This window comes from Gossypium arboreum, chromosome 9, assembly GCF_025698485.1.
Source record: "Gossypium arboreum isolate Shixiya-1 chromosome 9, ASM2569848v2, whole genome shotgun sequence".
NCBI classification, from domain to species: Eukaryota; Viridiplantae; Streptophyta; class Magnoliopsida; order Malvales; family Malvaceae; genus Gossypium; species Gossypium arboreum.
The window spans coordinates 15,094,044-15,111,523 of NC_069078.1; the positions used below are offsets into that span (position 1 = coordinate 15,094,044).

Sequence of the window (17,480 nt, forward strand, 5' to 3'; positions counted from 1 at the left end):
GTTAAATTTTCATTTCTCAAACTGTTAAAAAACAAAAATAATTCTTTTGACATTTCTTTTCTTTTTATTGGATCTTTATGAGAAGGTTGTAGTTTAAATCTATATCAAGGTTTCAAGTAAAAAGAAAATAAAATTTTATTTAAATATCTTCTCTTAAACAATTTTTGGAAATTCTGTTTTCAAAAATTAAATACCATTATAAGTACATTTAACATGCATTTCTCGATTCCAATTCTTTAAATTCTCAAATCACTCAAGAAATTGAAATAATAACATATGAATAATTTAAGTGTGTTGAAACGTATTATCCTTTTATTTAAAAGTTAAAGAGAAGAAACTATAAATAATTTTAAACATAGTATAAAAATAAAAACTAAAATTAAAAATCATAATGATAAATTCAATTTAAGTAAATAAATAAATAAATTTATTTCTTTTGAAACGGAAAGGAAAAATTCCATTCCTTACTGTTCCTACTTTTTAAGAGTATTGATTTTCAAGGACTCAAACGTGTCAAACTTAACTCATGGGTGATGTGGCAAGTTCTGAGATCATGGGTCTCACTTTGAGAACAGTGGTCCCCTTACTCCAATCATGGAGGCATTTGAGTTTGCATAATGAACACGAAAGGTAGCTAATTTGCTACATTATGCATATCTAAGCTTTCCGAATACACCCACGTGGCTGTTGATTAGCGGCTAGATGAAGTCTTTCACTCATTCAGTATACCAGTTCATCGTTGATAATCATTCCTTTCTAGTTTCCACCCATGTGCCTTAAATTCAATATCTTCGTTTCTCTAAACATTTCTCAAACTTGTTTACCCAAATCAATAATTTATCCTTAAAATAATTAAAATAAAATTCAAGACAACTTTGTCTTCTTCCTCTTCTTTTTTTATTCAAATTAACTCAGAAGTGATATGAAATTATAAAAATAATAATTAAGTGATAAGAGAACAAGAATTATTTATTTTTAAAAATAGGTATCGACCATACTTGTTTGAATTCATTCCCATTTTATAATACTTTCTAAATTCATGGAGATCAAATATTTTCAGCAAGAAAATGCTTTATATATTAATATAATATATTTAATAGAGCGATAAAACCAAAGCTAAAAAATACTTATAATTAATTCCATTAAAAGTTACAACATTACTGTAAATAAGAAAATCTCAATCCTTTAAAGGTTAATATTCTAAATGAAATAATTTACCTGTTTGGATTATTCCTTAAGTTACTGAAAAAAACAATTAATCCCAAAATCAACAAGGCCACGATTAAATGTAGTAAATAAAAAACCCTTTTCATCATGAGGTAATGATGACGTGGCAGAATCTTATTGGAGAACAGCCAAAGAGGTGAAAAAACAAGATGAACCTCTAAACACAGAGGATCATCACCGCGGAAACGGAGGAAAAAGTAACGACCGAATATAAACCGACACGAACGGTCGAAACATCAAAGCATGATTTTGATAGCAGCACTTAAATTTTCTCTCTTTTTAATTTCTTTTATTTTCCCCTAAATTTTCTTTTCAGTTTTTGAGTACTCGAAAGAAAATCCAAACGAACAAATATAAAATTTGGATTTAAAAAACCTGCGATAATCGAGCCAAAACGACTCAGATGAATGAGAAAGTTTTTGGTTGTTCTCAATTGGTTTCCAAGGGGACGGAAATCAATGAGGTTCCGTAGTCGGAACTACATCAATTCCTGGGGCAGATTTTTCTGGTTCGCTGCTTTCATAGTCTCCACTTTCGTTCTTTTCAATGGCTTCTCCTACTCTAACTTTCGCTTTCTTTTTGGAGGTAATTTTGTCTATTTCTTTAGCTATTTCTTTTGGTTTTTTTTATTCATCAGGAGCTTACTTTTTTTAATATTTTTTGAATTATTTATTTTTTTTAAAAAAAAACAGCAAGATTCGAGCCTGTGTTGAAGTTCGCACGCAAAACTCCAACCGCAAACGCCATCGTGTCTGGCGAACATCCGGTAACTCAGATACTCTCTGTTCGTGAAACCGTTTTGCTCCCCGATCAAGTTATACTTTTCCTAAAATACCCTCGGTCGGCTCGTTTATTTACCAAAGAGGAACTTGAATGCGTGTACCTCTCGGTTCATAACCCCTCACCCGTGCCTTGGCTGAAGCAGTCGCCGGCTCGTGTTGATACGGAGCAGCTAAGTGAGCAGATCGTACGATGTCCTAGTGGCCCACGTGGACTACTTATAACGGTTGGTTCAAAGTCAAATGGGGTCTTTCCAGCTGGTCCCACTCACCACTGGGACTCGCTTGCGTACGAAGCTTTGGTCGATAATGATAATACGACGGTCGTTTTTGTCAAGGGGCTTAATCTACGGCCAGAAAGAGTCTCCAACGCATCAAGATTTGAGTGCGTGTACGGCGAAGATTTTAGCAGGCTAAAACTTGTGTTGAGATCAGAGGTTTTATCAATTGCTCAAGAGATCGTACGGTGCAGAACGCCTTTAATTGTTTTGAATAGTAAAAAAAAAGTCAATAGCTCTGTTAAGGTTTCAGTTAGGATCAAGGGTGGAGGAACATTACCTTCCATAGCCCGATTGGGTTTCTTGTCGGATTCTGGTCGTGACCCGTTACCCACCCGAAAACCACACGAAACGTGCATTTGCACCATGGCACGTAACCAAGCGAGGTTTTTGAAGGAATGGGTCATGTACCATGCCCTAATCGGGGTACAGCGTTGGTACATTTACGATAACAACAGTGACGACGACACTGATCAAGTCATCGAATCGTTATTCAACGCGGGTTACAACATCTCGAGGCACATTTGGCCATGGGTCAAGACCCAAGAAGGAGGTTTCTCTCATTGCGCCTTGAGAGCCAAGGGTTCTTGTGAATGGATCGGGTTCATCGATGTAGATGAGTTTTTGCACTTGCCTTCAGGCTTATTCTTACATGATGTGATCTCAAATTTAACCTCAATCACAACTAGTTTCGGAAACATTTCAATAGGCGAAATTCGCGTCTCATGTTACAGTTTTGGACCGTCAGGGCTCAAACGGATACCGAAACAAGGCGTGACGGTCGGATACACGTGTCGGCTAGTGGTGCCGGAGAGGCACAAGAGTATAGTGAAGCCAGAAGCATTGAATTCCACATTAATCAATATTGTACATCATTTCCATTTGAGAGATGATTTTAGATTCATAGATGTTGATAGAAGAATGATGGTTGTAAACCACTACAAATACCAGGTATGGGAAGTGTTCAAACAGAAGTTCTATAGGAGAGTGGCTACGTACGTGGCTGATTGGAAAGATGAGCAAAACGTAGGGTCCAAGGACCGAGCCCCTGGATTAGGGACTAGAGCCGTCGAACCAGTTGATTGGTCGAGTCGGTTTTGTGAGGTCACCGACACAGGGCTAAAAGATAGGGTGTTGCAAAACTTTGCTAACCCAAAAAACTCTCTTTTGCCATGGCAGACTACATCTAATAAAAAGGCAGGACCTTGGTTTGTAGAAGAAAAAAATACAAGTAAAGTGCAAGAGAAGGAATATAGATTATTGTAATAGACTTCTTTTACCCTTCATATTATGATGATAATCTTTGTAGAAATTGGATTGATTTTCTGTACATAACAAATTGTTATTTGGTAGAGTTTTGTAGTATTAATTTCATGTTATGATTTAGATTTTAAATTGGTGTTGAGTTTTTTAAAAATATTTTAGTTAAATTTTATAGAATTAATTAAATTATTTTCTTGATCTAACTATCAATTTAGATCTTAAATGATTGTTTGGATTTGATATAGTAATATTTCAAACAATATGTATCAAATTTCAACTTAGGTCAATGTGTTAAACAAATGGGTTAAGTCGGAGCTTAAACTTAAAAACTTTCTTATAATGGTCTGTAAATTTTCTTTTTTTGTCAAAGTTTCAAACTTAATCTTGTCACGGGGCTAGACCTTTCGTCTCGCAATCCGTGCGGCCTTAGGCGATTCGCTCGTCCAAACTCGCCCAAGTCAGCCTTTACTCGAATGAGTATTCTTTAAGAACTCCTCCAAGGCACCAATTCGTACAGCGGAAGACTTTTTATGCCAAAAGAAGCTTAAAAAGAACAACAGAAAGGAACGCACACAAAGTGTTTGAGTAAATGCTCTCTATTCTCTTATTCACAAAGAATAATGAAACAATGAATGGAGTGAGTACAAATGAGGGGGAGGCTCTCTATTTATACTTGAGCTCCCCCAAAACCGACGGTCAAGATACAATTACATCGACGGACGAGATTAAAGGTTACCTACCACCAAATCTCTAAGAATATAATATCATATCTTCTAAGATCATGTTTCCATATTTGTAGATAGACCTTCAATCTCTTCAAGCAACGGGCCAGTCCGATCGGGCCAACCAGACTTTAATTCGGCAAGCTTCTCCAATAGTTCCTTGAATCGGGCCAGCTCACGTGGGCCAAATGATCCCCATCTAAGTAATAGACCGCCATCGGATGCATTTGGTTCGATGGTCACGGGCTTTGAACTCTGGCCCGTGACATTCGACAATTGTTATTATACAGAGGCATGGATTAGACAATTATTCTCATATTAGGTTTGAATATTTTTTGTCAAGTTATTTATTCAACTTGGCAATTATTCTCTTATTAAGTCTTATTTTGATAATTATTCTCACCTTGGTGGCTAAACTTGAGGGTTTTTAATAACTTAAAAAAAAATTCAAGCCTCAAATGTGAACAAATTTCAAATTCAAGACCTAATTTGAATAAAAAATGTTTATATAGAAAAAGTTTCGAAGTTATGTAATTTACCCCTCAAAAGAAGTATTCAAATCCTTGAAACCACTTATCCTGAAAGTTTGAAAAATACCAATTTATACTTTTTTTTAGGTTAGATGAAAATAAATTTCCAAGCCCTTATGATTTGATAAAAAATATTTTTGCTAAAAGAAGGAAATTTATTTCTTAAAATACACTTAACCTCTATTGTTTTAACTTTAAAAATATCCACTTACTTGACCATTGGATATATTTATTAAGCAAAATTTAAATGAAAAGATAATTATAACTTTGTTGTTATTTATTTATATATATATATTTTCTATTTCGTTTATTTTTAATTTTAATTAAATAATAAAATTTAATTATATATTGAAATGATATAAAATTAAATATATTTGTACTTTTCATAAATATATATATTTGATTTCAATTAAAATTAAACATTTTGAATTTGTATTTAATTCAAGTATATTTTAACATTGAAATGAATTCATTAAATCGTTTGTATGTAAATTTAATTAGTTACTAATTAGAAGGTGTGAATTAAAATAAATTAATTAAAATATAAAAAGAAAAGAATAATCTCAAAGTTAATACAATTAAATTAAAATTAAATAGCTAACATTTATTTGCTTAAATAATTATTTAAAAAAGTATGAGAGAAAAAAAAATAAATCTATTTATTATTGATAACATTTAAAAAAAAGAGCTTACAAATAATGAAGCCTTACTTTCTTTTTTAGAAAACTTTAGAATTACTAGTCGAGTTTCACTTTGTATAAACCATGAATGTATTTTGAGTCTATATTTATTTCAGCTTATATCTGCTATATTTGGGTGTTGTATAGATTTATTTAGGTCTAGGTCTTAATATATTATTATTATCAATATGATCATACTTTATAATAATTAATTATAGTTATATTATTTGAATTTATTTATTGTATTTATATTGTGTAACTTTAAAAAAAATTGTATATATTTTAATATAATGTCATTTATAATTTAATTTAATACTAATTGAAATAATTTTATAAATAATTATATTTTTTTATTTCAATTGAAAATTATAAAATTGAAAATAACCAAAATAAATAGAATAATTAATAATTAATAAAAAGTAAATTTGTTTTTTATTTAAAATTCATTTAATAATTAAACCTTATTACTCATTAGGGGTAAGTGAATTTTTAATTAACATGAAGGGTTTGAATACTTTTCTCTATATTTAAATATGCTTTATGTCACAAATAAAAAAAGTCATGGTAAATTCGAAGGAGCATTTAACCCTCCAGCTAATGACTAAACTGATAGAAAGAGTTAATTGATAAAGTAGAAATACTTTAAAAATTCAAATAAAATATATTAAAATTATAGGGCTAATTTGAACTTTGAGTCATAGTTTAGGGATGTCTTTGCAATTAACCCACTTTATATATTTTTTGGGGTTAAAAATTATAGCCGTTGCAAAAGCCAACAGCTCAGGAACCAAATTCAAAAACTTCGACCGTTAGGAAATAGTATCATTACCTCCGTAAGGGAAGCGAATTTCCATTCATTTTCTTTTTTTCCTCCCCAAGAAAAAGAAAATGGTGAGAGAAGAAGCGAAACCAGCCCCAGAAGATTCCCAGCAGCCAAACAAAGCTGAGACTAGCCAAAATGTCGATAACTTGTTTAGTCCCAGATTCAAATCCGTGGCAGCCATGGCTGGATGGGACGAAGAAGCCCTCATCATAGCTAGTTTCGTCGTCGAAGACACCCCAGACCGCCAACAATCTAAACAAAAGAAACGCTCCGATTCGATATTCAACACACCGCCATGCACCAGTTCAAGAAGGTAAACTAAATAAATCCTAGAATTTTTTCATTGTTCCTTTATTTATTTGATTATTGATAATTTATTTATATGTTCATGGGTTTTTTATTCTTTTTTTTTTTTAATTCAGGAAACGTAGGGCTCAGAGAACTCCATTTAATCTCGATGAAGAACAAGAGGTTCCAAGAGAAGGTGATTATTTTTGGAACCTTTCTTTTCTTTATTTATAAAATACAAACACCTGAATAAAATTTGACGTTTCCTAGAGAGTGAGAAAGAATCAATGGAACAAAGAATTGTCGTGGAGGATGAGAAGAATCCAAAAGCAAATGAGCCAGCTCTTCATTGTATGAATAAACTTAGAGAAGAGCTTTCATGTGCAGTAAGAATCTTTAGATTTTGTCTATATTTGTTAACTTTCGTTTATCTTCTACTAATAACAATGTTATATGCTTGGTTTCATAGATTTGTTTGGATATCTGTTTTGAACCAAGCACAACTCCTTGTGGACATAGGTAAAAAAAAAACCCAATGTTTTAATACAACAAAACCAGACAAAATCTGTGTTTTTTTATATTGATTTTGTCATTTTAATGAAAGTGAAACCTCCTTTCTCTTTGATTGTAGTTTCTGTAAGAAATGTTTGAGATCAGCTGCAGATAAATGTGGGAAAAGATGCCCAAAGTGCCGGCAGCTAATAGGGTAAAAACCAGCTCCAGTTGCCACCCCTTAGGCTCCTCATTAATGACAGAGATCATTGTAATGAACTTTCTTTTCCTCTTTTGCAGTAATGGAAGATCTTGCACTGTGAACACAGTTCTTTGGAATACAATACAGCTTTTGTTTCCCAAAGAGGTTGAAACAAGGAAGGCTGTTGCTGCTGATGCCTTAAATAGCAAGGAAGCCTTTGAGTGTCAAAGTCCACAAAGCGGAACTCGAAGCACCCGAACGACTCGAACTCGAACTCGAACTCGAGTTGAAAATCAAGCATTGGCTGCAAGGCTGCAGAGGGAGGATATTTCGCGACTAGTAAACTCGGATACCAACATGACGAGAAGGCGAGGGGACCCGAACCAAGATAACAATGCAGCATCAGCAAGGCTGCAACGAGACAATGATCTTTCGAGGTTAGTACGTACCGGGAGGAGGAGAGGGACACCAAGCCAAGATGAAGATGCGGCATTAGCTTTAAGGCTGCAAAGAGAAGAATTCATGGAGGCTTTTAGAGGAAGCAGTGGGCATGAAGGTAATGAGCAAACGAGGATCCCTCTTGCTTTAGCTAGAGCCAATTTGAGAGCTATGGCATCAAGAGCCATTAATAGAGGCCGCGCTTTATAATATTATTCCTTTGAAAACCTTTCTCCATTGTTGCACTTCCAATGCAACTTAGCTTTGTGCTTCTTTTCTAATGTTATGATCCATATTATTTGAATTCTTCTTGAGTTTATATCTATTTTCATTACCCTACATATTTTTTTAATATAAATATAAATATATACTCCTCTTCAACCATCTGAATCTACCTATGACTTAATTTTCCTTATGCATTTTAAGATTAAATGTCAATTTAGATGAATTCAGGTTATAGAAAATCTTATCACTTTACCTATGCGATTTGTAAATTAAAATTAAAATTTTATTTTACTATTTTAAGATCACTAAACTTTGATTAAATTTTAATTTTTGCCACAGAATTTTATAAGTTTACAAAGACGTTATTATAAAAATATCATTTAACTGTTTAGCACCGTTATTTGGTAATGTGTGTCTAACTTGGCACATTAATTGTGCCATGTGTTTGAAAAAATATTTGTTTTGTTTTTTATTTTTCCTTATTTTTTCCTCTTTCCTCTTTCCCCTTTCCCCTTTCTTCTTCTTTTCTTTTCATCCTATTTCCCTTCCCAACAAACTTAGCAGCCACCAATTCTACCACCACTAGTGACTTCCCCGGACATCAAACCCATTTTGATAGATCTCCCAAGGCTTTCCCAAAAAAACCCATTTTTTTCATCATCAAAGCTTTTGCCGTTAGTGTGATATTGTTTGTTGGCTTCATCCATGTTCTTCCTGATGCCATTGAAAACGTAACACCTCTTTATCTTAGTGAAGATCCTTGAGATAAGTTTTCGTTTGTCGGACTATTGGCTATGACTACCGAGATTGGTACATTGATAGTTGATGTGTTTGTTATATCTCATACAAAGTCCCACCTTCACAAAACCTATGAGAGCAACTATGTTGATGAAGAGAAAATAGGGAAAAATGAAAATCATCTCTGTTGTGCGGAAGCGTGTGAAAGAGTAAAATTATTGTACTGAAAAATCACACTAAGTTCAATTCCCAGGAAAGAGAGGTAGATCACGAAGATCACTTAAATGCCAAGTCTTTTCTAGGCAGAATATCCCTCTATTGTAATTTAATAGCACAATAAATCACTACAATCACATTCACAAAATATACAAAATAAATAATAAAGAACACCAGAATTTTAACGAGGTTCAGCAAATTTTGCCTACGTCCTCGGGCATTACCAAATATATTTCACTCCAAAAATTACAAGTGAAATTTACAAATAAAGAGAGAGAATAATGCCTTAAGTAGAGAATGGCAATTATGGGATGAAGAAAGTAAGCAATGGTTAGGCCTATTTATAGTTGAGGTTCAAGGATCAACTTGCAATGTCCCTATACAATTAGGGACCAAAATTGCAATTATCCCATGCCAACTTTTAACCCAACTAGCCAACCAATATTACTTTCTACTTTGGTGCCCACCCATTTGACTTTTCAAACAATGGTGGGTTCCAATAATCTCCACCTTGAAGATTTGATTACGATAATCTTATCTTCACACAATTCTTCTCGCTTTTGACAACAATACTTGATAGTGCCTTCTTCAACTGTTAAACTTGCAGATATTAATCAAGTTCAAACAATGTTCGAACTTGGTTGTCATTACCACCTTGGTCATCATATCTGCGGGATTATCGTAGTCTTGATCTTCGAAGACAAATTTTCCCTCTTCAATAATTTCCGCACAAAATGGAATCGTGCGTCGATATGTTTTGTATGCGTGCATGCTAGACTTGATTATTTGCTAAATGAATAGCACTTTGACTATCACAATACACGTTAATATGCTCTGAACCAACCCCAAGGTTTTAGCCATACCTTGTAACCAAATAGCCTCCTTTACGACCTCTCATTACGACCATGTACTAAACTTGTGGTTGACAATGCAACTGCAGATCGTAGTGTAGACTTCAACTTATTGGTCCTCCAACAAGTGTAAACACATAACCGGTGGTTGATCTTCGCTTGTCCAAATCACCGCATAGTCGAATCAACGTACCCAATAACACCTTTACTAAGTGTATTATCACGCTTGAACAAGAATCCAACATCCACGGTCTTACGAATATACCGTAGAATCCATTTCACGACTTGCCAATGTCCTTTTCCAAGATTATGCATATACCGCTCACTATACTAACTGTACGTGAAATGTCGGGTCTTGTACACACCATTGCATACATCAAGCTACCCACTGCATTAGAATACAGAACTTGCAACATGTATTCTCGTTCCGTATTCGTCGAAGGAGATAGTTGTGCGTAAAGCTTGAAATGAGAAGCCAATGGGGTACTTACGTGTTTTGTCGCTTTCGTTCATGCCAAACTGCATAGTACCTTCTTCAAATCTCGCTTACGAGACAAGCTAACTCTATCATGAGCTCTATCTCTCCATATTTCCATGCCGATAATCTTTTTAGCTTCTCCTAGATCTTTCATCTCAAACTCGAGATTGAGTTGAGTCTTCAATCTTTCAATCTCAACTCTGCTATTAGATGCTATTAGCATATCATCAACATATAAGAGCAAGTATATGAAAGTTCCTTCTTGTAGCTTCGAAAATACACGCAATGATCAAATTTACTTCTTGTGTACCTTTGGCCCTTTCATGAACTGATCAAATCGCTTGTACCACTGCCTCGGAGATTGCTTCAATCCATAAAGCGACTTTGTCGGTTTGCAAACCCAATTTTCTTTTCCAAGAACCTTGAATCCATCCGGTGAGTCATATAGATTTCCTCTTCCAAATCACCGTGTAAAAACGCGGTCTTCACATCAAGCTGAACTAGTTCAAGATCATATTGCGCAACTAAGGCTAGCAAAATCCGAATAGACGAATGCTTCACAACTGGAGAAAATACTCATTGTAGTCTATTCCTTCTTTCTGAGCGTAACCCTTTGCTACCAATCTAGCCTTGTATCGAATTTCATTTTTATCAGGAAATCTTTCCTTCTTTGCATATACCCATTTGCATCCAATTGCCTTCTTTCCCTTGGGTAGTGTCACCAACTCCCAGGTCTTATTTTTATGAAGAGATTGCATTTCTTCATTCATTGCTTGCTTCCACTTTACACCATCAGGGTTACTTATTGCTTCTGTGTAAGTAGAAGGAACATCATCATCTGCAATTGGAAGTGCATAGGCCACTATATCATCAAAGCGAGCAGGCTTACGAATCTCTCTTCTTGGCCTTCTATATGCAATTGAATCTTGTTGCTGTAGAGGTTCTTGGGTAGGAACCTCTTCATCATTTGTCCCTTCTATATTAGCTGGATCATCGTTAACCTTTTCAAGCTCCACCTGCTGCAAAGTACTACTGGTTTTGTCATCCTTTTGTGAATCCTTGTACTTCAACATGGTTGATTCATTAAAAGTCACATCTCTACTGAAAACAATTTTCCTTGTATCGGGACACGAGACGGTATCCTTTTACTCCATCGATTATACCCAAGAATAATGCTTTCTTTGCTCTTGGGTCTAACTTAGATTCTTTACATGATAATATGCGGTGGAACCAAATACATGTAAAGAATCATAATCGATGTGATTTACAGTCCACATCTCCATAGGAGTTTTTCCATTTATTACGGTGATGGCAAGCGGTTAATTAGATGGCACACATATGTAATCGCCTCATTAAAATTCTTTGCCCAATCCAAAGATTGGACAACATACATCGAACTTTCTCGAGTATAGTTCGATTCATGCGTTCTGCCACCCCATTCTGCTGTGGTGTATCCCGAACAGTGAAGTGTCGCACAATGCCCTCATCTTGACATACTTGTAGAAATGGATCATTTTTGTACTCAGTGCCATTATCTGATCGAAGTCGTTTGACCTTTCTACTAGTTTGAGTCTCCACCATCGTTTTCCATTTCAGAAATGCATCCCAAACTTCACTTTTTCTTTTCATTAGATACACCCATACTTTTCTTGAATAATCATCAACAAAAGTAACAAAATAGTGCATACCTCCCAAAGAAGCTACTTTGGTAGGTCCCCACATCATTGTGAATGTAGTCCGAATTCCTTTCAGATTGTGAATTCTTTGGACCAAATTTTACCCTCTTCGCTTGCCCGAACACAATGTTCACGTAATTCCATTTTTCAAGAATTTGCACCTTTCAACAAGCCTTGCTTCGCTAATGTCTGCAAAGCTTTTTCACCAGCATGTCCCAATCGCATATGCCATAATCTGGTAGCCTCTGAATCTACATCTTTTGTAGAAACTGTTGATGTTGATCCAATAACTGTACTTCCATTTAAAAAGTACAAGTTATTTCTTCTTGTGCCTTTCATCACCGTCAATTGCCCAGCTACTACTTTTAGTAATCCATCTCTCAAAGTGATTGTAAGCCCTTTAGATTCTAGGGCCCCTAATGAGATAAGATTTTTCTTCAGGCTAGGTACGTAGCTAACATCTGTCAAGACTTGGATTGAGCCGTCGTGATTCTTCAATTGGACTGTACCTACTCCCATTGTCTTACAAGCACTATCATTGCCCATAAGAACAATTCCACCTTCTAGCTCTTTAAGACTAGAAAACCAGTCCTTATTAGGACACATATGGTAAGTACATCCTGAATCCAAAATCCACTCATCCATTTGACATGCCATTGCCATGCCAACCAAGCTAAAGTCTGACTCCTCATCATGCTCCACTACATGCATTAGAAATAGCCTTGCCCTTTGTAGCTTAGGACAATTCTTTTTCCAATGCCCTTTTCACGGCAAAAGGCACATTCATCTTTGGCGGGTCTCCTTTGGACTTTCCCTTCTATCGATTTGCTCTTGTGTGAACGACCTCTTCTCGTTAAGACTTCGCAGCTTGTATCTCTGTGATCTCTTTTATCTTTCTTTCGAGTCTCGGATCTATACAACGCACTTCTGATCGCATCAAATGTGATCGTGTCCTTCCCATGAAGCAATGTGGTGGTAAGATGATCATATTCATCGGAAGGAATTCAACAACAATAATACCTTGTCTTCATCTTCAAATTTCTCATCCAAATTTAGCAAGTCTGCTAAAATTTTATTGAATGAGTTTACATGGTCATTCATCGACATACCGGGTGCATACGTGAATCGATAAAGTTTCTTTTTCATATAAAGCCTATTTTCAAGACTTTTCGTTAGAAACTTTTCTTCCAGTGTATCCCATAACTGCTTCAATGATGCCTCCCTCATGACAGAGTACTTCTGCTCTTTAGCCAAACATAGGCGGATTGTACCACACGCCTGTCTATTGATCTTGGCCCACTCCTTGTCATCCATCTTGTCAGGTTTTTCTTCAAGGGCTATATCTAGCTCTTGCTGACATAAGACATCCAGGATCTCACATTGCCACATACCAAAATTATTGGTACCGTCAAATTTCTCTACTTCAAATTTTGCATTTGTCACGATGGTCCTTGCGATGACGATCTCACTGCCATTTTTCTCCTCAATCCCAACTACGGTATCGTGAACGATCAGATATCGTGAATAGTATCGTATACGTAAATAGTACCGTATACGTAAATAGTGCTGTATACGTGAATAGTACCATAAATTGTCGTATTCCCCAAGTACGAATCTGGCTCTGATACCAATTGTTGCACGGAAGCGTGTGAAAGAGTAAAATTATTGTACTGAAAAATCATACTAAGTTCAATTCCGGAAAGAGAGGTAGATCACGAAGATCACTTAAATACCAAGTCTTTCCTAGCGAATATCCTCTATCGTAATTTAATAGCACAATAAATCACTACAATCACATTCACAAAATATGCAAAATAAATAATAAAGAACACGAATTTTAACGAGGTTCAAAGAATTTTGCCTACGCCCTCAAGCACTACCAAATATATTTCACTCCAAAATTACAAGTGAAATTTACAAATAGAGAGAGAATAATGCCTTAAGTAGAGAATGGCAATTATGGGATGAAGAAAGTAAGCAATGGTTAGGCCTATTTATAGTTGAGGTTCAAGGATCAACTTGCAATGTCCCTATACAATTAGGGACCAAAATTGTAATTATCCCATGCCAACTTTTAACCCAACTTGCCAACCAATATTACTTTCTACTTTCGGTGCCCACCCCATTTGACTTTTCAAACAATGGTGGGTTCCAATAATCTCCATGTTCATACTCACGCTACTCATGAGCATAGGCTATGCTCATGGTTTTGTTTCTATGCTAGAGCGTTCACATTCAGCTCAACTTCTTAGACACCAATTTTGTTTTATGAATCATATATATTGTTGTTTTATGAAGGACATATATTGTGATTTTTTTATTTTTTTAATAGCGGACTCAATTTTAATATGAGTTTGAAATTACAATAAAAAATCCATATATGTGATTTTTTTTAAGGTATTGGAATTGGAAATAATGGCACACTCTCTACGATTATAAGGATATCATTGGGTGCTTCTGAAAGTCCAAAGACTATAAAACATTTAGTGACCACACTTCCCTTTCATTAGTTCTTTGAAGGCATGGGACTTGGTGGATGCATTTCCTAGATAATACATGCATGTGTTTTAAGTTTAACTCACATTTTCTATTCCATGTACTATTTTTTGTCATGACTTAGCTTTGAATGGTTTTTTAAAGTTTAAATTTCAGGGTCGAGAAGTTACAATTATAGGATTAAGGGTTAAGGTTGAGTTTATCGGAATCAAGGGATAGCCTTGAGAGATCCATCTACGGGTTCAATGTCTGGGGAAGCCACCGTGGGGGTGGAATCCATTGGTAGCTGCTAGGGTTTGCTGGGAAGAGAAATAAGATGAAAAGAAGAAAAGAAGAAAAGGGAAAGAGAGGAAAAGAATAAAAAAAAAAAGAAAAATAAAGAAATACAAATATTTTAATATTAAAAAACAACTTTTTCAAACACATGGCATATTTAACTTGTTATGTCAGATGCATGTTATCAAATAATGGCAATAAACGGTTAAGTGATATTTTGTGATAATGAAATAACATTATGACATCTTTATAAGTTTCAAAATTTAGTGGCAAAATTAACAATTAATCAAGTTCAGTGACATCTATATAATCAAATTTATTTTTAATTAAATTATATTATTTAATATAAATAAAAATTCTTACAATTGTTTTATTTTAATAACTACTAATAAGTTAAGTTATAAAAGTATAGGAAATTAATAAATTAAGTTAATTTTTATTTAACTAATTTCTAAAGCTACATACATTTAACTAACTTTTTAAATAATGTATTTTTAATTATCTTTTAATTCATTATTTGAATTGTATCATATTTAATGTATAAAATAGTTTTGATTTATTTAAATAATAAAAAACACAAAATAATAAATAATATATATAATTGAAATAATAAATTGTTTTCATAATTCAAATATAATGCTAAAAAGTTATTATTTAAATATGAAGTAATATAATTTTTTCTTAAAGGTAAATTCATTAATTCATTCAATGAATAGAACCATATAATTCAGAGAAAAAAATAGCAAACACTCATTGTAGATGATAAATTAAACTCGTCACTATTTAATTTTTATTTATTATTTTCTTAATAATAAATAAATTGATCATAATAATAATTAATATAAATATTTTAGATTTTATTATATAAATTTATTATTGATAAATATTATATATAAGTGGCCAAAAATATTATATATAAATATAAAGTTACTTATTATATAAATAGATAAAATTTACTGTTTAAAACTAAAATAATAATAATTTTTCTTAATGAAAACATAATAATTTAAATGTAAAGTAATTCAATATAAAATTTAATTTTATTTATTATATAAATTAATTTAATAAAATAAAATAATATTTTCATCAAAATAATTTTAAAGAAATTGCTCCTCATTAAAATTGTCTTTCATTCTCAACAAAATCTCCTTACAAGGTTAATAATAAATGTAATGTTCTAAATCAATATGTATAATTAAAATTAGAAAAAAATATAAAGTGAAAGATTAATTATCATGCAATATTTTAAATTAAAATTATATAAAACTCAAATTGAAAAATATAAATAAATAAAGTAAGAATATTAATTACCTATTATTTACAATAATAATTTCTCTTTTATCCATCTTTTGCTTTGTTGTTTTTCTCATTGAAAAGTTGATTTGATATTAATAACTATATTAATAATATTAAAAAATACCAATTAAAACAGTAATTAATGCCCAGTGAAAATAATAATATACTGTAATTAACAATGAAATAATATCCATTTGTTTCTCAATATGCTATTTCAACTTACAAAAATTTTAAAAGAGATCATAGTCTTATATCATCTCATCATCAATTAAAATATCTTCCATATTTTTCTAGTTTTATTATTATTCAAATATAATTTGATATTGTCTTTTTAAAATCATCGCTTTAAAACTCCATTATTTTTATATAGTTTTAACTTATTAATATTAACAAATTCTATTTTTTACCAAGTAATTTTTCTTGGACACTATTTGATCAAATATGTTTAACTACGAGGTGTTATTTATAAAACTAAACTCAAATTTTAATTAATATATAACTCTAACAATAATTAAGTGATAATTAAGATACTTAGAATTCTTTTCAAGCAAAAATTTTATTTTACATCAATAAAATTAACACAACTATTTTTATGTAAAAATTTAACTAATTATTGTAATTTAGTTATGATTATAATTATCATAATTTTTCCTATATTTTATGTTTAAAGTTCTATTCAATTAATAGCTCTATTTTAAAATTAGTATAATTTTTTAACTAATAATTCTAAATTAAATATCATAATTATTTTTAAATGTCATTGAAATAATATGATGAAAAATAAAAACATTCTCATTAGTTCAAAAGTTTTTTTCCAAATTCATACTTTTATATGTGTTATAGATGAAAAATAGAAAGATATAAAAAAAGTAAAAGCTTTTAACTTTTATAAAATAAACTTTTTATTAGATTTAAAATTTCAATACTAAATTAATTAATTGTTGTTAACTTTAAGATAAAACATTTTAAGAAAATATTTTTATTAAGTGTTGACTTCAAATTATTTTAATTAAAACTGAATGCAAAATTCAATAAAAGAGATTATTATTACTAATTCAATTAAATAAAAGTAAATCAAAAAATAAATTCAATATTAAAGTTAAAGTGTAGGGATAGATAAACTTGTCGCCATATTTTATAAAAATTTTATGGATTAATTGCATCAAATGTCTATAAATTGTGGGCTAAATTTCAAATTGTTTCTTAAATTTTGAGACGTTCCAATTGAATCCTTAAATTAAAATATTGCTTTAGTTCGATCCTTTTGTTAATTTAGTTGTTAGTTTTGTCGTTAAATTATCAGCGTGTATCTGATGCATATGTGTTTAAGAAATGAACCGCATTAGATTGAAACTGGAAGCTAGACTAAAAGGAAAACTTGATTAGAATGTTGCTTTAGTTTGGGGATTAAATTGGAACGTACTTAGTGACCAATCTAGAATTCGGTGCATAGTTTAAGTACTTTTAGTGAATTAACCCAAATGGCATCGAGAAAGTAAAGATTCC

The 17,480-nt window shown here is 32.4% G+C and overlaps 1 protein-coding gene across 1 annotated transcript; it reads left to right on the forward strand.

The window, feature by feature from the left end:
- The first annotated feature begins 1,356 nt into the window (after window positions 1-1,356).
- LOC108449966 (glycosyltransferase family 92 protein RCOM_0530710) lies at window positions 1,357-8,026 on the forward strand. The gene is made up of 9 exons (XM_053018570.1): window positions 1,357-1,812; window positions 1,920-3,546; window positions 3,594-3,646; window positions 6,318-6,615; window positions 6,725-6,786; window positions 6,861-6,976; window positions 7,060-7,109; window positions 7,222-7,296; window positions 7,383-8,026. The coding sequence occupies exons 1-9, from the start codon at window positions 1,635-1,637 to the stop codon at window positions 7,930-7,932; spliced, it is 3,009 nt and encodes a 1,002-aa protein (XP_052874530.1). The 5' UTR covers window positions 1,357-1,634; the 3' UTR covers window positions 7,933-8,026.
- The last annotated feature ends 9,454 nt before the right edge of the window (window positions 8,027-17,480 follow it).

Coding starts and splice junctions, on each gene's coding strand:
- LOC108449966 (XM_053018570.1), top strand. CDS start 1,635: ATGAGAAAGTTTTTGGTTGTTCTCAATTGGTTTCCAAGGGGACGGAAA. Junction 1,813..1,919: donor CTTTCGCTTTCTTTTTGGAG/GTAATTTTGTCT, acceptor AAAAAAAAACAG/CAAGATTCGAGCCTGTGTTG. Junction 6,616..6,724: donor CCATGCACCAGTTCAAGAAG/GTAAACTAAATA, acceptor TTTTTAATTCAG/GAAACGTAGGGCTCAGAGAA.